The sequence below is a fragment of the Chiloscyllium plagiosum genome, unplaced genomic scaffold (genome assembly GCF_037043375.1).
Source record: "Chiloscyllium plagiosum isolate Xiang-an unplaced genomic scaffold, Cpla_swu_hap1 HiC_scaffold_4, whole genome shotgun sequence".
In the NCBI taxonomy this organism is placed as follows: Eukaryota; Metazoa; Chordata; class Chondrichthyes; order Orectolobiformes; family Hemiscylliidae; genus Chiloscyllium; species Chiloscyllium plagiosum.
Window position 1 is genome coordinate 30,761,066 of NW_028270142.1, and position 20,811 is coordinate 30,781,876.

At 42.4% G+C, this 20,811-nt stretch overlaps 1 protein-coding gene across 1 annotated transcript in view; it reads right to left on the minus strand.

Moving 5' to 3' along the window:
• vps41 (VPS41 subunit of HOPS complex) overlaps nt 1-20,811 on the minus strand; it is a 168,655-nt gene that overhangs the window by 120,954 nt on the left and 26,890 nt on the right. The window contains exons 3-4 of the mRNA XM_043688929.2: nt 14,289-14,396; nt 11,973-12,050 (exon numbers count right to left, since the gene is read on the minus strand). Coding sequence (XP_043544864.1) covers nt 11,973-12,050; nt 14,289-14,396 — 186 coding nt within the window. The remainder of the gene's footprint in view (nt 1-11,972; nt 12,051-14,288; nt 14,397-20,811) is intronic.

The following is a 20,811-nucleotide window of genomic DNA, read 5'->3' on the forward strand; positions in this document are numbered from 1 at the left end:
AGAGAATAACAGTTCATTTGATACCGTGAGAACTCCCCACCAATTAGCTTCATAATATATTAATGTTTACCTTCGGGCAATTTTGTATCCTTATTCAAAAACTGTATTTCTGACAAATTAAATGTTAACCTAAGATTTGCCTACTCCAATGGACATAAAATATTCCTTTGTAGCATTAATTGAGCTTTCTCAGTGTCCAGGCCAATATTTATAACCTCAACCAAACGTTAATACATGTGATCTGATAAGTCATGTCACTTGTTGACAGGACATTGATGCGTATGAATCAGTCGCCAAATTTTCTAGGCTGCAAAGATACAACATTGGCTGTGAAACACTTTTGAGAGATTGTGAGGGGTGCTATATGAGTGCAAGTTCGTTCTTTCTAGCAATATTCATGGAAAAGTTGCCAAATTCTAAGACTGACAGGCATTTCATACTACATGCTTGCGAAACAAACTGGTTAAATGAGAGACACTATTCCCCAACCTATCAGACCTAACTTGCGCTCAGGATCCCCTCATGTCCTAAATTTGAATGTGGATCTTTCTCTACTTTCTCTTCTAACTTCCTTCATTTTTTTATTAGCATTCACCTTATCACTGAGACATACAAATCAAAATGACAGCCTATGCAAGGAAGTATACAGCATGGCTGATGCACTCAATTACTACTTTTCATCCATCTTTATCAAAAACAATGTTGCTAAAATCATAATGAGAAAGGAGCTAGTTAAGTTGCTACATAAAATAAAATTGGGCAAAAACTAAGAAAGGCAGGCAAAGGTCTTTCTCATGAAGGGCTTTTGCCAGAAACGTCAATTTTCCTGCTCCTTGGATGCTCCCTGACCTGCTGTGCTTTTCCAGCACCACTCCAATCTTGACTCTGAACTCCAGCATCTGCACTCCTCACTTTCGCCAAGAACTAAGAAAGGCTGGCAAATTTATTGTTACTATTTACAGTTGAAAAAAAAATCACCAGGGTTGAAAAAATAAATCCAAACATGTCAAGTAAAATAAGGATGGAAATTACTGAGCTTCTGCCATAATCTTCCAGTTGTTCATCAGTACAGGGACTGGACAATTACAAATGATTCACCCTTGTTCAAAATAATCTGAGAATAAAATCAGCAACTAAAGACTATCAAGTTAACCCCAGTGAGGAGAAATCTTTTAGATTTGAGATTCAGGGCAAAATTTACAGCCATTTGGACAAGTATGGATTAATTAAGGAAAATTGGTATTAATTTATTAAAGGCAGATCATGTTGAACCAAATTAAATTTTTTGATGAGGTCTTAGACAGGGTAGATGCGTGCGCGTGGACTTCCAAAGCACTTAAAATCACAGAATCCTTACAGTGTGGAAGCCGGCCATTCAACCCTCCGAAGAGCATCTCATCAAGACCCATTCCCCCTATCCTGACCCTGCATTTCCCATGGCTAATCTATCTAGCCTGCACATTTTTGAACTGTGGGAGGAAACCAGTGCCCCCAGAAGAAACCCACACACCACAAGCAGAATGTGCCAACCCTACACAGGCAGGTACCTGAGGATTGAATTGAGCCCAGGTCCCTGGCGTTATGAGGCAACAGTGGTAACTACTGAGCAACTATGCTGGCCCGATTTGATGACGTGTATGTGTCAGGCTCATCAGCAAAGTTGAATTTCATGGAATAAAAGGACCAGTAACAGTGTTAGCTGGGTGACAGCAGTTGTGTAACAGTAAGCAATTGTTTTGTTTTTGGGAGAGGGAATGAAATATAGTGGCTTTCTCTAAGGTTCAACACTAGAACTATTATTTTGCTTCATATATATCAAGGACATAGCCTTAGGGTGTAAAGGGTACAATTCCAAAATTTTGCAGATGGCACCAAACTTAAAAGTACTGTGAAGTGCTTGAGATGGACTTCAGGCTGTCAAGCTCATAGCAGAGCAACTTTAATGCAGAAAAGTGTGAAGTGATACAGTTTGGTATGAACAGTGAGAGTCATAGAGATGTACTGTACGGAAACAGACCCTTCGGTCCAACTCGTCCATGCCGACCAGATATTCCATCCCAATTTAGTTCCACTTGCCAGCACCCAGCCCATATCCCTCCAAACCCTTCCTATTCATATACCAATCCAGATGCCTTTTATATGTTGCAATTGACCAGCCTCCACTACTTCCTCTGGCAGCTCATTCCATACACGTACCATCCTCTACATGAAAAAGTTGCCCCTTAGGTCTCTTTTATATCTTGCCCCTCTCACCCTAAACTTATGCCCTCTAGTTCTGGACCCCGCCACCCCAGGGAAACACTTTGTGTATTTATCCTATCCATGCCCCTGATGATTTTATAAACCTCTATAAGAGAGGAATTGAAAATAAAAGGGTACAAATCAGAAGTAGGTGCTGGAACAAAAGGCGTGCATAAATCATTGAAGGTGGCAGGACAGTTCAACAAGTGGTCGATAAGCCATATAAGATCCTGGGCTTTACAAGCAGAGCCGTGGAGTACAAAAGATAGGAGGTTAAGATAGCCTTTTATAAAACTCTGGGTTGGACTCAAATTGGAGTATTGTGACGAATTCTGGACACCATACTTTTGAAAGAATGTAAAGGTTTTCGAGGGAACTTAGAAAGATTGAAGAGAATGGTTCCAAGGATGAAAGTACTTTTACATTGATAAATTGGAGCAGCTGGGTCTTTTTTTTAAGGAGCAGATTTGATAAAGGTATTTGAAATCATGAGGGGTGATCACATATTATATGGGGGGAAACTGCTCCCATTGGTGGAACTGGAGGACTTGGAAGGAGGTCAGTGAGCACCTGCATTTTACAGCAGCTAAGAGAGCAGCATTTGAAAAGTTCACAAATAGTATTTGCTTGGTGAAATGAAGCAAGATTGGAGCTTGCGCAAAGGCCCAGGGGCAGGACTAGCTTGATGAGGCGAGCTGTTGGAGTAGAGATGTAGTTATATCTGTGAATGAGTAATGAGTGCAGCTTTGAAGTCCATTGGAGCATAGATCCAGCAAAGGCCTGTGATTGATAAGAATGGGAGCAATCACTGAGGCAATCCATGGCAGACTGGCTTTTAAGAGAATGATTTGGAGCAAGAACAGTAAAATTGAAAGAGTCCAATACAACACTTAGTACTTACTCACAAACATTACTCTAGCTCTTCTCCAACAGCTAGTATCATCGAGCCGGTCCTGTGAATTTAAATGAGATTTTCTGACCGAAGTCATTAATATCTGGGTTGTATTGCTGAGAAATCCATGGGATTAGTCTTCACTGAATTTGGTATCTGGTGTCTATATTGTAGGGTGCTCGATCACAGTCTATTACTCATATTTATCCCTTGTTAATTCCCTTGTTTTGAAAATAAGCTGTACTCTTGTTGTAGATTTTATTATTGTTCTAATGTTGTCTAGCAAAATTTATTGTTTGTTCAAAACCATGAAATCTTGTGGCTTCATTTTTTTTTGTAAGTCCCCTGAATCTCACAGTTCATCTACTTCAAAAATAAAACTCACTGGACCATACCCAGATCATAACATAAATTTATGGTCTGGTCTAGGATCATAATCGGATTAGAACTTGACGACAGAAAAAAAACTCTTATGGTGTCAAGACTAGTTGAATTGCTTTTGCAAAGAACTGTTCCAGGCACTACAGGCAGAATGGCCTCCTTTTATGCTGTAACCATTCAATAATAAAATCACACATCATCACAATTATTCTTCAAAACTAATTATTTCTCTTATTTCTTATTTTGTTTTACATTAACAAGGAACACTTGCTAAATTTCCAAACTGCTTCCGAATCAAATATGACTAAGGTAAACTATCCCTCTTCTTGCTGTATGAGCGTGTGAAGTGGTTGATCATGGAATTCTATTTCCAACCCACTCCATTATCATTTGCTTGGTGGAAATGCACTTGTCTGGATTAATTTGTACCCATCAAAGCCAGGGAATCATCTGCAATAGTTTCTCTTCTTACTCTCACAATGCTTTCATTGGTATTCCTGGAAATTCCCCCCCTTTACCATATCTATATACTATCCTTTGGTGGCATCATCTGAAACCGTGGCACCAGTTTTCCTTTATACATTATAAACCTCATTTGCGCCTCTCTTGACCATTAATTTTCTCTAATTTATCAGTTTGCTTTTCGACCATCCAGTACCTGATGAACAAAAATTACCTCCAAATAAATATTCTGAAGATTAAATCATTATCTTTGGAATTTGCTGCAACCCATTCCTTGATTCATCCTAGCAGCTGTCTGAGGCTGAACCAGACAGTTTATAATCTTTAATCTACAAGGAATGGAGGCAGAATTAGGCCGTTCAGCCCATTGAGTCTGCTCGGACTTTCAATCAGGGCTGATCCGAAGACAGGAATCCCATCATTGATACGCACCAACATGAAGGTTGCCAATTCCAACACAGTAAGATTACTGACTGTTCTTGAAACAAACTTGTAAGGAGATCTCAGCTATCTGTAAGAATAATAGGGTAGTTATGGTAGGGGATTTTAACTTTCCAAACCTCGACTGGGACTGCCATATTGTTAAAGGTTTAGATGGAGAGGAATTTCTTAAGTGTGTACAAGACAATTTTCTGATTCAGTATGTGGATGTACCTACTAGAGAAGGTGCAAAACTTGACCTACTCTTGGGAAACAAGGCAGGGCGCATGACTGAGTGTCAGTGGGGGAGCACTTTGGGGTCAGCGACCATAATTCTATTCATTTTAAAACACTGATGGAAAAGGATAGACCAGATCTAAAAGTTGAAGTTCTAAATTGGAGTTGGCCAATTTTGACGGTATTAGGCAAGAACTTTCGAAAGTTGATTGGAGGCAAATGTTCACAGGTAAAGGGATGGCTGGAAAATGGGACGCCTTCAGAACTGAGCTAACAAGAATTCAGAGAAAGTATATTCCTGTCAGGGTGAAAGGGAATGCTGGATGACTAAAGAAATTGAGGGTTTGGTTAAGAAAAAGAAGGAAGCATATGTCAGGTATAGACAGGATACATCGAGTGAATCCTTAGAAGAGTATAAAGAAAGTATGAGTATACTTAAGAGGGAAATCAGGAGGGCAAAACAGGGACATGAGATAGCTTTGGCAAATAGAATTAAGGAGAATCCAAAGGGTTTTTACAAATAAATTAAGGACAAAAGGGTAACTAGGGAGAGAATAGGGCCCCTCAAAGATCATAAGGTGGCCTTTGTGTGAGCCACAAAAATGGGGAAGATACTAAATGAATATTTTGCATCAGTATTTACTGTGGAAGAGGATATGGAAGATATAGACTGTAGGGAAGTAGATGGTGACATCTTGCAAAATGTCCAGATTACAGAGGAGTAAGTGCTGGATGTCTTGAAATGGTTAAAGGTGGATAAATCCCCAGGACCTGATCAGGTGTACCCGAGAACTCTGTGGGAAGCAAGAGAAGTGATTGCTGGGCCTCTTGCTGAGATATTTGTATCATTGATAGTCACAGGTGAGGTGCCGGAAGATTGGAGGTTGGCAAACATGGTGCCACTGTTCAAGAGAGGCGGTAAAGACAAGCCAGGGAACTATAGACCAGTGAGTCTGACCTCGGTGGTGGGCAAGTTGTTGGAGGGAATCCTGAGGGACAGGATGTACATGTATTTGGAAAGGCAAGGACTGATTCGGGATAGTCAACATGGTTTTGTGCGTGGCAAATCATGTCTTACAAACTTGATTGAGTTTTTTGAAGAAGTAACAAAGAAGATTGATGAGGGCAGAGCAGTAGATGTGATCTATATGGATTCTGGATTAGTGGTGCTGGAAGAGCACAGCAGTGCAGGCAGCATCCAAGGAGCAGTAAAATCGACGTTTTGGGCAAAAGCCCTTCATCAGGAATAACGACAGAGAACCTGAAGCGTGGAGAGCTACAGGGAGAGGCTGAACAGGCTGGGGCTGTTTTCCCTGGAGCGTCAGAGGCTGAAGGGTGACCTTATAGAGGTTTACAAAATTATGAGGGGCATGGATAGGATAAACAGACAAAGTCTTTTCCCTGGGGTCGGGGAGTCCAGAACTAGAGGGCAGAGATTTACGGTGAGAAGGGAAAGATGTAAAAGAGACCTACGGGGCAACTTTTTCACGCAGAGGTTGGTACGTGTATGGAATGAGCTGCCAGAGGATGTGGTGGAGGCTGGTACAATTGCAACATTTAAGAGTCATTTTGATGGGTATATGAATAGGAAGGGTTTGGAGGGATATGGGCCAGTTGCTGGCAGGTGGGACTAGATTGGGTTGGGAAATCTGGTCGGCATGGACGAGTTGGACGGAAGGGTCTGTTTCCATACTGTACATCTCTATGACTCTAATTTATTTACCATTGTAACCCTCACCCATGTTTTAGTTGTCTTTAGACTTGATCATTCCAACTTAGGCTGATACCTTCTACCCTAAAGTTGAGGCCATTCTAATGCTTGCTGCCCATGTCAGCTAACTTGCACCAAATACTGCTCGTTTATAAGTATGTAAGTTAGTTCGCTGAGCTTGTAGGTTTGTTTTCAGATGTTTACGATACTTAGTAATATCATCAGTGAGAGTCTCTGGTGAAGTGCTGGTGGTATGTCCCACCTCTCTATTTATAGGTCTTGGTTTCTTAAGGTGGGTGATGTCATTTCTGGTTCATTATTTTCCCCCAAGGAATGGTAGATAGGATCTAAATCGATGTGTTTATTGATGGAGTTCTCGTTAGAATGCCACGCCTCTAAGAAATGGTTCAGCCACGATAGCCAAACGCCAACTCAAAGACACCTCCTCCTACCACCCCCTCGACCATGACGCCACTTCCCATCATCAAACCATCATCTCCCAGACCATACAGAACCTCATCACGTCAGGAGATCTCCCACCCACAGCTTCCAACCTCATAGTCCAGGAACCCCGCACCGACCGATTCTACCTCCTTCCCAAATTCCACAAGCCTGACCACCCCAGCCAACCCATTGTCTCAACCTGCTCCTGCCCCACCGAACTCATCTGAACCTACCTCGATACTGTCCTATCCCCCCCAGTCCTGGAACTCCCCACATATGTTCGAGACACCACCCACGTCCTCCACCTCCTCCAAGACTTCTGTTTCCCTGGCCCCCAACGTTTCATCTTCACCATGGATATCCAATCCCTCTACACCTCCATCCGCCATGACCGGGGCCTCCAAGCCTTCCATTTCTTCCTCTCCTGATGTCCCCAACAGTACCCTTCCACTGACACTCTCATTTGTTTGGCTGAACTGGTCCTCACCCATAACAATTTCTCCTTCGAATCCTCCCACTTCCTCCAGATCAAAGGGGCAGCCATGGGCACCCGCATGGACCCCAGTTATGCCTGTCTCTTTGTCAGCTATGTAGAACAGTCGATCTTCCGTAGTTACACTGGCACCGCTCCCCACCTCTTCCTCCGCTACATTGATGACTGCATCGGCACCACCTCGTGTTCCCACGAGGAGGTTGAGCGGTTCACCAACACATTCCATCCCAACCTTAAATTCACCTGGACCATCTCTGACACCTCCCTCCCCTTCCTGGACCTCTCCATCTCCATTAATGATGACCAACTTGACACTGACATCTTTTACAAACCCACCGACTCCCACAGCTACCTGGATTACACCTCTTCCCACCCTAACTCCTGCAAAAATGCCATCCCGTATTCCCAATTCCTCCGCCTCCGCCGTATCTGCTCCCAGGAGGACCAGTTCCACCACAGAACACACCAGATGGATTCCTTTTTTAAAGACCGCAATTTCCCTTCCTATGTGGTTGAAGATGCCCTCCTGCGTATCTCATCCACGTCCCGCACCTCCGCCCTCAAACCCCACCCCTCGCAACAAGGACAGAACTCCCCTGGTCCTCACCTTCCATCCTACCAATCTTCGCATAAACCGCATCATCTGCCAACATTTCCATCACCTCCAAACAGACCCCACTACTAGGGATATATTTCTCTCCCCACCCCTTTCCACCTTCCGCAAAGACCATTCCCTCCGTGACTACCTGGTCAGGTCCACACCCCCCCTACAACCCACCCTCCCGTCCTGGCACCTTCCCCTGCCACCGCAGGAATTGCAAAACCTGTGCCCACATCTCTCCCCTCACCTCCATCCGAGGCCGCAAAGGAGCCTTCCACATCCATCAATGTTTCACATGCACATCCACCAACGTCTTTTATTGTTTCCGTTGCTCCTGATGCGGTCTCCTCAACGTTGGGGAGACTGGACGCCTTCTCGCAAAGCACTTCAGGGAATATCTCTGGGACACCCGAACCAATCAACCTCACTGCCCCGTGGCCCAACATTTCAACTCTCCCTCCCACTTGCCGAGGACATGTCAGTCCTGGGCCTCCTCCACCGCCACTCCCTCACCAACCGACGCCTGGAGGAAGAACGCCTCATCTTCTGCCTCGGAACACTTCAACCCCAGGGCATCAATGTGGACTTCACCAGTTTCCTCATTTCCCCTCCCCCCACCTTACCCCAGTTCCAATCTTCCAGCTCAGCACCATCCTCATGACCTGTCCTACCTGCCAATCTTCCTTCCCACCTATCGGCTCCACCTTCCTCTCTAACCTATCACCTTCATCCCTACCTCCATCCACCTATTGTACTCTTTGCTACCTTCTCCCCAGCCCCCCCCCCCCCCCTCCCATTTATCTCTCCAACCCATAGACTCCATGCCTTCATTCCTGATGAAGGGCTTTTGCCTGTAACATAGATTTTCCTGCTCCTCGGATGCTGCCTGACCTGCTGTGCTTTTCCAGCACCACTCTAATCTAGACCACACCTCTAAGAAATCATGTGTGTGTCTTTGTTTCGTCTGTCCTAGGATGTGTTGTCCCAGTCAAAGTGGTAGCCTTCTTTGTCTGTACCTATAGAATCTAGTGATCGTGGGTTGTGACCTTTGGTGGCTAGTCGGTATTCATAGAATCATTGAATTTCTACAGTGTGGAAACAGGCCATTTGGCCCAAAATGTCCACACTGACCCTCCGAAGTGTATCCTACCCAGACCCTTTCCCCTACCCTATCACTTTACATTTCCCCTGACTAATGCACCTAACGTATACATCCCTGAACACTCTGGACAATTTAACATGGCCAATTCACCTAACCTGCACATCTTTGGACTGTGGGAGGAAACCTGAGCACCCAGAGGAAACCCACACAGACACGGGGAGAATGTGTAGAGTCCACACAGAAAGTCGCCTGAGGCCGGAATCGAACCCGGGTCCCTGGCACTGTGAGGCAGCAGTACTAACCACTGACCTACCGTTCTGCCCTGGGAAAGATGATCAGAAAGCACAGTGCAAATTGGAGTAGCGTTACCAGGGAACAGCACCACACCGCAACAGAGCACGCAGCGTATCGCAGAGGATGGTTTCGATCCATCAGCGCCTGGGTTACAGGCTCAATACGCTCCCACTGTGCCATTCATGTATGTGGAAGTCATTTCTGATATGTCTTTGATGTAAGGGAATGTGGCTATAGTCTTTGGTTACATTGTGTCGGACCGGATAAAGACATTATTTCATCGAGCTACATCACACTGCAACACCCAAGAACTACAAAAAGCAGAAAAAAAATCTGTACAATGTTTTCAAGAAAAGCAGGTACCCAATAAACACAATCCGCTGATTTCTCAGAAACAAATCCAAACAGCAGACACAATGCAACCAAAAACTACAGCCACATTACCCTACATCAAAGGCATATCAGAAATGACTTCCAGACCTACTCAGGCCCTTTGGCATCATGGTAGCCCACAAACCCACCAACACATTTAAACAGTGACTAATGGACCTAAAGGATCCATTAGACACCACCAGCAAAACTAACGTCATTTACAAGATACCATGCAAGAACTGTAAAAAACACTACATCGGACAAACTAGCAGGAAACTTGCCACCAGGATAAATGAACACCAACTGGCCACCAAAAGACATGACCCACTATCAGTAGTTTCTATACATTTAGACAAAGGAGGACACCACTTTGACTGGGACAACACACATATCCTAGGGCAGGAGAAACAAAGACACGCACGATAATTCTTAGACACATGGCATTCTAAGCAGAACTCCATCAATAAACACATCGATTTAGATCCTATCTACTTACCCTTGAAAAAAGAACTGGAAATAACATCACCCAGCTTAAAAAACCAAGCCCAAAAAACAGAAAGGTGGGACATACAACCAGCGCTTCACCAGAGACTTTCACTGATGATGTTACCTAGTATAGTGATGAAACATCTGAAAACAAACCTTCAAGCTCAGCGAGCTAACTTACATACTTATCATCAACCTGAGCTACAAATCTTTTCAAAAATCGCTAACCGCTCATTTATCTACATTGACTCTCAGTCAAGCAACAGTTCAATTTTAAGATTATCATCCATCTTTTCAAATCAGTCCTTGGCCTCACCCTTCCAAGTTTCAACTTCTTCAGCTTTATGATCCCAACTAGAACCTTAACTCCATAAATTTAATCAGAGAGTCATACCTGATTTTAATCACTCTCCAAGGGCAATCATGCCTTCAGCTTAAAAAGTCTACATTTTGACTTTTCTTTCATAAACTTGAATCTTTCTGGATCTCTTTCATTTTAAACATGCTGGTTAAAACCTCTTCGACCAAATCTCTTTGGTCATCTAGCCAAATAACTCCTTATGTGGCTCAACATCAATTATTTTGTCATTATGCTCCTATAAAGTGTCTTGGGATGTTTATTACTTTAAAAAATCTATATAAATGCAAGTTGTAGTGTAAAACTTTATCTGATGCTCTCTGATAAAAACCTTATTCGAGAACTGTTCTAAAGAATCACTGATGTAAAACAGGATATAATATAAAAACCTTCACCGTTCTGGGAAAGAGAACTAAGAAAGCAATTGTCACCAATACATTGTGTAAAACATGCTAAGGTGCCCTGCACAAACAAAAACAGAAATTGCTGGAAAAGCTCAGCAGCTCAGGCAGCATCTGTGGAGAGAAATTAGGGTCTAGTGATCCTTCTTCAGATTCTGAGGAAGGATCACTGGATCTGAAACATTAACTCTGATTTCTCTCCACAGATGCTGCCAGACCTGCTGAGTTTTTCCAGCAATTTCTATTTTTGTTTCTGAGTTACAGCATCTGTAGTTTTTTTGGTTTTTAATAACATACCCTACATTTGGTTCACGAATAACATCTCATGCAATGTCAGGGATAAAAAGCAGAATGGCTTGCGAGCAAGCTTCATGATAGAAAGATGTCAGTAAGTTACAAGTAGTTATTCAGAGTGGTAGTGATTGGAAGTGGTGTTCCACAAGGATCAATATTGATACCACAACTGTTTACAAATTGCATAACCGTTTTAACTTCTGAATCAAAGACCATTTCTGAATTTGTGGATGACGTTAAATTGGGGGAAGGTAGTCAATACTCTGGAGTCATCATACAGCAAGTCACAAGAGGATATTAATAAACTTGCAGAATTGATAAATAATTAATAAATAAAGTTCAACACACTTAAATGTAAGGTAGTACATAGTAGTAGGTAGAACAGGGAGAACAATTATTACTTGAAAAACACAAACTTAGATGGGTGGAGAAAGCAAGGAATCAGAGCACAGAAGTGTACCAATTCATAAAAGTTATACTGTAGGTTAGCAAGGTCATAAAACAAAATAAATAAAGCCTTGCTTGATTTGCTAAGTGGATAACACTGAAAAGAACTGTGATTAGATCACGCTTATATGACCGTGTGTGGTTCTGTTTGCCATATAGAGACACTGGAAAGGGAACAGAGAAAATTTACAAGGATGATTGTCAAATTACCTAGGTGAGGCGAGGGGTGAATAATAGTCAGGTGACAAAGGATCTAATTGTTTGATGTAATAGCTCAAATTAAATGGAGAAGTGAATCAAATCACAGTTTATGTAACAATTTCACATTATACTTACAATGTCAAATCGCTGTGTCACATTTCCCTGCACGTCCAGTAAATAGACTTTACCATGATGTGTTCCCAGCGCCAAAAACTGAAATAAAACAGCAATATGCAAAATTTATTTACCCTACATGCAGTACTTATTCACCTCAATAGGTGGGAAACATTTACTTTGTTCAACACAAAATACTTAAAGATACCTTTGCTGCTATTCCAAAACAATTCACATAGAAATCAAACTTCTACACTCTTTTGTAGTAAGAGAATGACATGTAACCGATCGTCCACGTCATGCAACGTATATAGTCAGGGGAACATAAGTGTCAATACATGTTTTATCTCCAACAAGGAGATATTGACATCCTCTTTATACTACAACACTGCCAATGATGGTTCTCCCAACTTTGCACTGACGATTGAACATAAGCATGGTAAAACTGCTGCTGCATTCTATGGTTATACCCAATCAGCAGTTTCTCAGAACGTGTGTAGGTGTAAAGCCTGCATGTATGATAATTTTCCTTGTTGTGGTGCCAAATTTATGCCATAGTAGAGTTGCAGTAGATTCACACACTGGCAGTGCCAGAGCATTGCAGAACTATTTCTTCCTGAAATGACTCTATGAAATAAAAAGGATCCATAAAAAGTCCCTAATCCTCAACTCATCTGCAGAAACAGCTGGATTATGGAGCAGAGATCATCTCTCAATTCCAGCATGTACATTCAAGTCAGCACTGATCAAAGCACTTTGAAGCAGCGAAGGTATTTGTTATTATATTCAAAATTATTTCTGACAAAAACGAGAAAACAGATGATGAATGAAAATTCACTGCCCTGCAGTACACTTAAAAGCAAATCATCAGAATAAAAAAATCTATTTACATTTTAGCTTGCTGTTAAATTCTAAGACCTTCGAGACATTTGTGTACCGAGCTGAAGAACTTCACATGCCACAGTAAAATCAAAGCAATTTTTTTGGTGTGTGGCTCATGCTACTTTCAGAGAATAATTTTGCTGCCTTACAAACACAATGCTAGAAGTATTCTCCCAGCAAGTAACTATAATTTTCTTTATACGCAACATTTGAATAAAAATAAAAAGTTCTGATGTAGCATAATTACTGCATTATTTTCCTAAGTACTGAAGCAGTGTTAACCTGTCTTTTTTAAAAAAAGGAACATTTTCTCTTCACGTCAGTGACATCTTTACAAAACGAGGTATTGTGATTGTGCAAGTACTGGTTGCCTGTCAAAATGAGTCACAAGGAAGCCTCATATACTGACAACAAATTATGGCAGATTGTGCACAATCTCTGATGAACTGTGGCAGCTAATTAAAAGTGTAGCTTTACACTAGGAGGAAGACTCAGATGCACGGCAATAACAAGGAAGCATTATTTAACAAGGACTGAATTACAGCTGTGCAAAATAAATGTAAAGTTCTGGGAATGATTGGGAAAAAATACAAAACCAAACATCAAAGATTTTAAAAACACAAAGCAATGTTTTAAGCATTCTCAACTATTTTCTTAAAGAAAAGGAATAGCAAACTGAGAATCGATACATTTAAGTTCAACGCATTAACCAAATTCTAGGGCAACTCAAATTACAGTCTGTCTGTGCATCTGAGCATGCTTGATTGGAGGCTGTAATGAAATGCTCATATTTACAGGCACTACCAAGCATGTCAGTCAACCAGCACCACCTAAAAAATAACCTTCCATTAACTTCAGTTTTAAAAAGGATTTATCAAGATGGGAATTGCTAAACTGAAAATTAAATTCAGGCACTTATAACATGAACCTGCATTAAAGAGGAGAAAGGAAGAAGAGGCTCATTACAAATTCAGGCCGGCAATGTCTTTCGCCCCTGCAAGGTTGCTTTTTTTCAGGAAGAAGAAAGTCCCCCGGGTAAAGAAAATCAATACTGGTTAATAAAACATCAGGTGTGCAGACATAACTAGGTATGACTATTCCACTGCACAAGCCTGCTTGACTGCACCAGGTGCCATGACGATTAGTCATCTAGTAAAGACTGATGCTTTGTGAAAATGAAAGGAAAGTAGCTTCTAGAAATATGGGAAGAAATTTCTGAATAGAGACAGAACATTGAATTGTGTGAAAGCCATATATTTATCCAAACATAACCATCACGGCTTGATGTGAATTGTAATGAGATGGATTGGTTACATTGATGATCTTAAATTATTCAACTACAGTTTTTAAACAGCTTTATAATTTGTGTAGCATGCCTTGATGCCCTTTAAAATGTGCTAGGCAAATTATTTTTATAAAAATTATACTTTAAAATTTCTGGAACAAAGAAACTACCTTGTCATGCACAGTCATACAACTTGCAGCATCTTTTTGCAGAATATCTGTCACTCCATTAGCTAGTCTTTCATATTTAAGCTTTGGTTCCTCTTCACTTTCTTCGTCCTGTTTAAGAGAAAATAAAAAAAAACAAATGCTGAATAAACTGATAATTTTCAGGTTTTACTCTATTAAAACCACAAAGACAATTACTTTGGAACTCCAGTTATCCCAGGACAACCATGAATTATTGATTGTCTGCCAGGATTCCACCTAGGGGAAATTAAAGTGGCAAGCCAACTATTTATAATTTCTCACGTCCACCAAATAAACTCATGTGTCCTCTTAAGGCATGTACAACAATATTTTATTGGCTACCATATGGCTACTATAGTGAATAATGCAATCTGAATCATTTTAATACAATTAACAAGATCTAAATGAATTTTCATTCACTAAAAATAACTAATTCACATTATAGCATTGCTGCTTTGTACTATGCTTTTTCTGGAATAAAGTGATGAATGATTGTGAGGGACAGGAATGTTTGTTTCTCCATAAAACTGACAAGGAAGAAAGCCTGGGGAGCTAACCCATTCCCACTGCCACTTCCCAACCACCTCTTTTCACAACTTAACCAACTCACTTCAATTCTAAGGAGTGAGGACTGATTCCCATTATGCTGATGCCTTTTCATAATATTTACAACTCCAGTTGAAAAGTTCAGAGCTAAATTAGGGCCAAAGATGCCTACCAGAAAATATTCTTTCTCCCAGAAGCAGGTAAGCTTAAGGGAGATTTAATGAAGGTTTAATAAGGAATATAGTGCATTTAGTGTACACATGGGAAGAGAGAAAAAATGCATTATAAAGCGCCAAAGATGACTATATAACCAATTAAGATCTATCCAATGCATAGACACTGTAAAATGTAGGAAACATAGGTGCTGATTTGAGCAGTGAAATTCTAACAATCTTTGTTGTGTTGATTGAGAAATAAATTTTGCATAAATTCCTTGCTGTTTTTTGAAGTACAACAATGAGACCTTTTGCCTTGACCTGAGAGAACAGGCAAGACCTCCATTTAATTACTCATCTGAAAGGCCCAGAGCTCCAACAACAGTACACTCCCTCAGTACTGCACTTTAATATCAGCTTTGATCCACAATCCTGGAGCAAGACTTAAACCTACAGAATTCGGACTAGAGGCAAGAGTGCAACAAACCGACATGGTTGACAAGACACATTCACTATGTCAGCAGCAAATTAAAAAAGATCATTTAAATAATTGTCATTTAAAGCAGTCTTACCTTAACAGTTTTACTCAATGTTATTATTATCCTACAAGGCTTGAATCATCCCGAGGAGATGGTCAAGAAGATTAATGATTAATTCAGAGGAAATCACATACAACGAGGATGCACTGTTATGTAACTCATGCATGCCATGCATCACATACACAGACTTTGGTGAAACTGGGAATGCAAGTAGAGTGTTTTCACCTGGTGACCTCTTCATCACACAATGAGCAAGAGCAGATGACAAAAATAGGAATAGCCATAGTCCATTCCATAGGCCACAGGACAGTCTATGCTGTGTATATATCCGCAGGCAATACTTTGTGAGCTGTTGGCAAACAGAATATACCTGGATCCATAGCAAAGAATAAGCAATTATTGGAGATTTCCTCGCTGGACTGTGCAAACTTTCCAAGAGATTGGCATAGTCTATCTCATAGTCTATCTCAGGAATCTTCAGATTCCTGAAGAAGGGCTCATGCCCGAAACGTCGATTCTCCTGCTCCTTGGATGCCGCCTGACCTGCTGCGCTTTTCTAGCAACACATTTTCAGCCATTGTCTATCTCAAACATGATTTCAGGGCCGGTGTGATGCCTCTGTTCAGAGAATAATAAAATTGGCATTCAAAAGACTGCATGTGGGCCTCATCTATGGTTTTGACTCTAGAAATACCACACAATGCATGATATTCTAGCTTTGGCCATTCATCATCCCAAATCTGAAGAGTACAGATAGAACTTCAGGGTTGATGGATGTAGATATCAAAGTTGTGATTCAACTCAATTCAAAACATGTCCATTTTTCCATTGTCCCTTTCTTCAGCAGCATTCCAATAGTGCAATATTTCCTGAGACATAGTCTGGCAACGCAGAGGTGCAGGTCCTCACAGGTTTCAAAGCCTAGAGAAATTTGGCCTAGAACATCTCAGTAGTCACTCCAACAAATTGAATAGCCTGTCTTTATCTCTGCTGAATTCACATGGTTATTCTAAATAGAGAGTGTTCAGCAGGAGAAGATAAAAGGTAGGGAGGAGGGACTTGGAGGAGGGGCGTTGGAAATGTGATAGGTGGAAAGAGGTCAAGGTGAGGGTGATAGGTCGGAGTAGGATGGAGGCGGAGAGGTCAAGAAGAAGACTGCAGGTCAGGAAGGCAGTGCCGGGCTGGAGGGATTCGGCTGAGACAAGGTGGGGGGAGGGGGGATGAAGAAACTGGTGAAGTCCAAGTTCATCCCCTGTGGTTGGAGGGTTCCCAGTCGGAAGATAAGACGCTCCTCCTCCGACCGTCGCGTTGTTGTGGTTTGGCGGTGGATGAGTCCAATGACCTGCATATCCTCGGTGGAGTGGGAGGGGGAGTTGAAATGCTGTGCTACAGGGTGGTTGGGTTGGTTCGTCTCCCCAATATAGAGGAGGCCACACCGGCTGCAGCGGATGCAGTAGATGATGTGGGTGGAGGTGCAGGTGAATCTGTGGCGGATATAGAAGTTTCCTTTGGGGCCTTGGAGAGAAGTGAGGGGGGAGGTGTATCGGCGCTACCTCGTGCTCCCACGAGGAGGTTGAACAGTTCATCCACTACACTAACACCTTCCACCCCGACCTCAAATTCACCTGGACAGTCTCGGACTCCTCCCTCCCCTTCCTAGACCTTTCTGTTTCTATCTCAGGCGACCGAATCAACACGGACATCTACTACAAACCAACCGACTCCCACAGTTACCTGGACTACATCTCCTCCCATCCTGCCCCCTGTAAAAACGCCATCCCATTCTCCCAATTCCTTCGTCTCCGCCGCATCTGCTCCCAGGAGGACCAGTTCAAAATACGTACAACACAGATGGCCTCCTTCTTCAAGGACCGCAATTTCCCCCCCGACGTGGTCGACGGTGCCCTCCACCGCATCTCCTCCACTTCCCGCTCCTCCGCCCTTGAGCCCCGCCCCTCCAACCGCCACCAGGACAGAACCCCACTGGTCCTCACCTACCACCCCACCAATCTCCATGTACAGCGCATCATCCGCCGTCACTTCCGCCACCTCCAAACAGACCCCAGCACCAAGGATATATTTCCCTCCCCTCCCCTATCAGCTTTCCATAGAGACCACTCCCTCCGCGACTCCCTTGTCAGATCCACACCCCCCACCGACCCAACCTCCACTCCCGGCACCTTCCCTTGCAACCGCAGGAGGTGCAACACTTGCGCCCACACCTCCCCCCTCACTTCTCTCCAAGGCCCCAAAGGAAACTTCCATATCCGCCACAGATTCACCTGCACCTCCACCCACATCATCTACTGCATCCGCTGCAGCCGGTGTGGCCTCCTCTATATTGGGGAGACAGGCCGCCTACTTGCGGAGCGATTCAGAGAGCACCTCTGGGCCACCCGGACGAACCAACCCAACCACCCTGTAGCACAGCATTTCAACTCCCCCTCCCACTCCACCGAGGATATGCAGGTCATTGGACTCATCCACCGCCAAACCACAGGGGAGGAGGAGCGTCTTATCTTCCGACTGGGAACCCTCCAACCACAGGGGATGAACTTGGACTTCACCAGTTTCTTCATCCCCCCTCCCCCCACCTTGTCTCAGCCGAATCCCTCCAGCCCGGCACCGCCTTCCTGACCTGCAGTCTTCTTCTTGACCTCTCCGCCTCCATCCTACTCCGACCTATCACCCTCACCTTGACCTCTTTCCACCTATCACATTTCCAACGCCCCTCCTCCAAGTCCCTCCTCCCTACCTTTTATCTTCTCCTGCTGAACATTCTCTGCTCATTCCTGAAGAAGGGCCTGTGCCCGAAACGTCGAATCTCCTGTTCCCTGGATGCTGCCTGACCTGCTGTGCTGTTCCAGCAATAAAGTTTCAACTTTGATCTCCAGCATCTGCTGACCTCACTTTCTCCTATTCTAAATAGACATACCAGGAAAACAACAGTCAAGATTTTTATATACACAAGTACTTGCACGTGTGTATTTTGACTTGTCACACTTTTGTCCTGTTCCTTACTTCCAAGAGTTAGGCTAAGGATGTTCACTGGATTTGTCTCGCTCATGAAACATTATTGATTCATATTGATTCATCCTTTCCAGCACATTCCAATTTGCACATTTTTGGTGAGCCAAGGATGCTCAGAGCAATCATGTGCGCTAATGGTAATACATTAGGCACATCATATTCTAGCTCCTCCTCCTTGGAATTATCTGAAGAAGTTCTATATTCTGTGCTTTGCTCCACCTGAAAACCAAACCATACAGCTGGGCAATGTTGTGCAGAAGATAGTGCATGAATCATTCTGGAAACTCTGGCTAGTATGTATTGACGGCGATCTGTCCACGAACCAAATTGCATCCTAGTAACAGATTGCTCAATGACAAATGTGCTTTACCCTGTGGTTCTCATTAGATTGCTCCTGAGTCTCTCTTGTTGGATTCATCATGGGTGTTATCAGCCAGATTTTAAGTGGGAATCTCTAGTTTCCAAATAACCAGTCTACAAATCCTCTTTGAGGTGGGATGAGAACGAGGAGGTGTGTGAGGTATGTCTCCCTCTACGCTGCACCTCCCTACTAATCCCTTCTTTGTGTAGTTGCCAAATTGAGAAAAGCAGAACCAAAAGTTGTGGCCATTTTGTTTATTACCTGAGGGTATAACATTATCTATGCCATACCAAGCTCCAAAGTTGCCAAAGTAATCTCAAAAATTGTAAGTGTCAACTTCAAGGTGTGTAATGTCCTCTCTCAGCACAAATACAGTGAATAACACCTTTCGCAAATCAGGCAAGAAAGCAGTTGGTTTCAGTGTTTATTCACAGTTTTGTGTGTGCTTTTTATTATATAATACACTTATATATATAAAAGTTTGGATTTTGAACATGTGGCACAAAGGCTTTGGTTTGAGTGCACAAGAGTTTAATGATGTACTTGTCAGTAACTTGGAACCTTTTTATAAAATTATTATGAATGAGAGTGCAGCTTGCAGAAATTCTGACTGAAGTTGAATGTATGAAATATTTTCTTCTATGAAAAAGAGGTATTTCAGAGAAGTTGGAAAAAAAATCTCAGTGCTAGGATTTTAGTTTGAAGTGCATGGATAGAACCTTGAAGGGGTTATTCAAAGCTGGGAAAGTCTAAGCTCAAATGTATGAATAATCCAGGAAAGAGGATGTCAAACTCTCAAAACAGAAATTGAAAAAAACAGTTGAGCAAAACCTGTGACTGAGAAGTGAATTCTCTCTGATGTTTGAATACTATCAATTCACCAAAGATCCTTAGACAGCATCTTCCAAACCCACAACCAGCAGAAATTCACTACAGATCCTTAGACAGCACCTTCCAAACCCACAACCAGCAGAAATTCACTACAGATCCTTAGACAGCACCTTCCAAACCCACAACCACTTCCATCTAGAAGGACAAAAGCAGCAGGTACTTGGGAACACTACCACCTGCAAGTTCCCCTACAAGCCATTCCTTCACAGTCAAAATTCTGAAATTCCCTCCCTAACGGCATTGTGGGTCAACCCACAGCAAGTGGACTGCAGCGATTCAAGAAGACAGCTCAACACTCCCTTCTCAAGGGCAAATGGAAATGAGCTATCAATGTTGGCCAGCCAACGACACCCAAATCCCACAAATGTAGCTTTTTTTGTATTTCAATATCTTTCAAATTGAACTATTCTATTTTAACTTATTACATGCCCAGTAATAAGATCTGTTGAAATCATAACTACCATTATTCAACCTTCTTATTTGTCACTGTGCACTTATTTAATTTTCATTGATGAGGTTCAGGACACTCAAGCGAAATGGTAAAAACTACAATTGACCAATAATGTTGAAGAGGAAGAGAGAATGAGACTGAGAGTGTGTTGGGGGTGGAGGCGAGATTACATGCATGCAGGCTGGTAAACAGCAATTGTATGTGATGGCGGCAAGTTATAGTCAGCTTCCAAAATGGCTGCTATGTTCTGCAGTTTGAAGCTGCAGCCTCTCATTCCAACTTCTTCACTTTTGAAGCTTTCTTGAAACTTTAGCTAAATCAACTGTGCTTTCTATAATAGTGACTATATTTCACAAGAACATAAAAGAAATAATGCAATTCTGGAAATGTGAACGAGGAAAGAAAATGAAAATGCAGGTAAAGCAGCATTTATGGAGAGAATAACAGATAACAGAACTGGTCTGATGAACAGTAATCAATCAGAAACATTAATTCTGGTTTTCTCTTTATAGACACTGAAAAATCTGTGAAC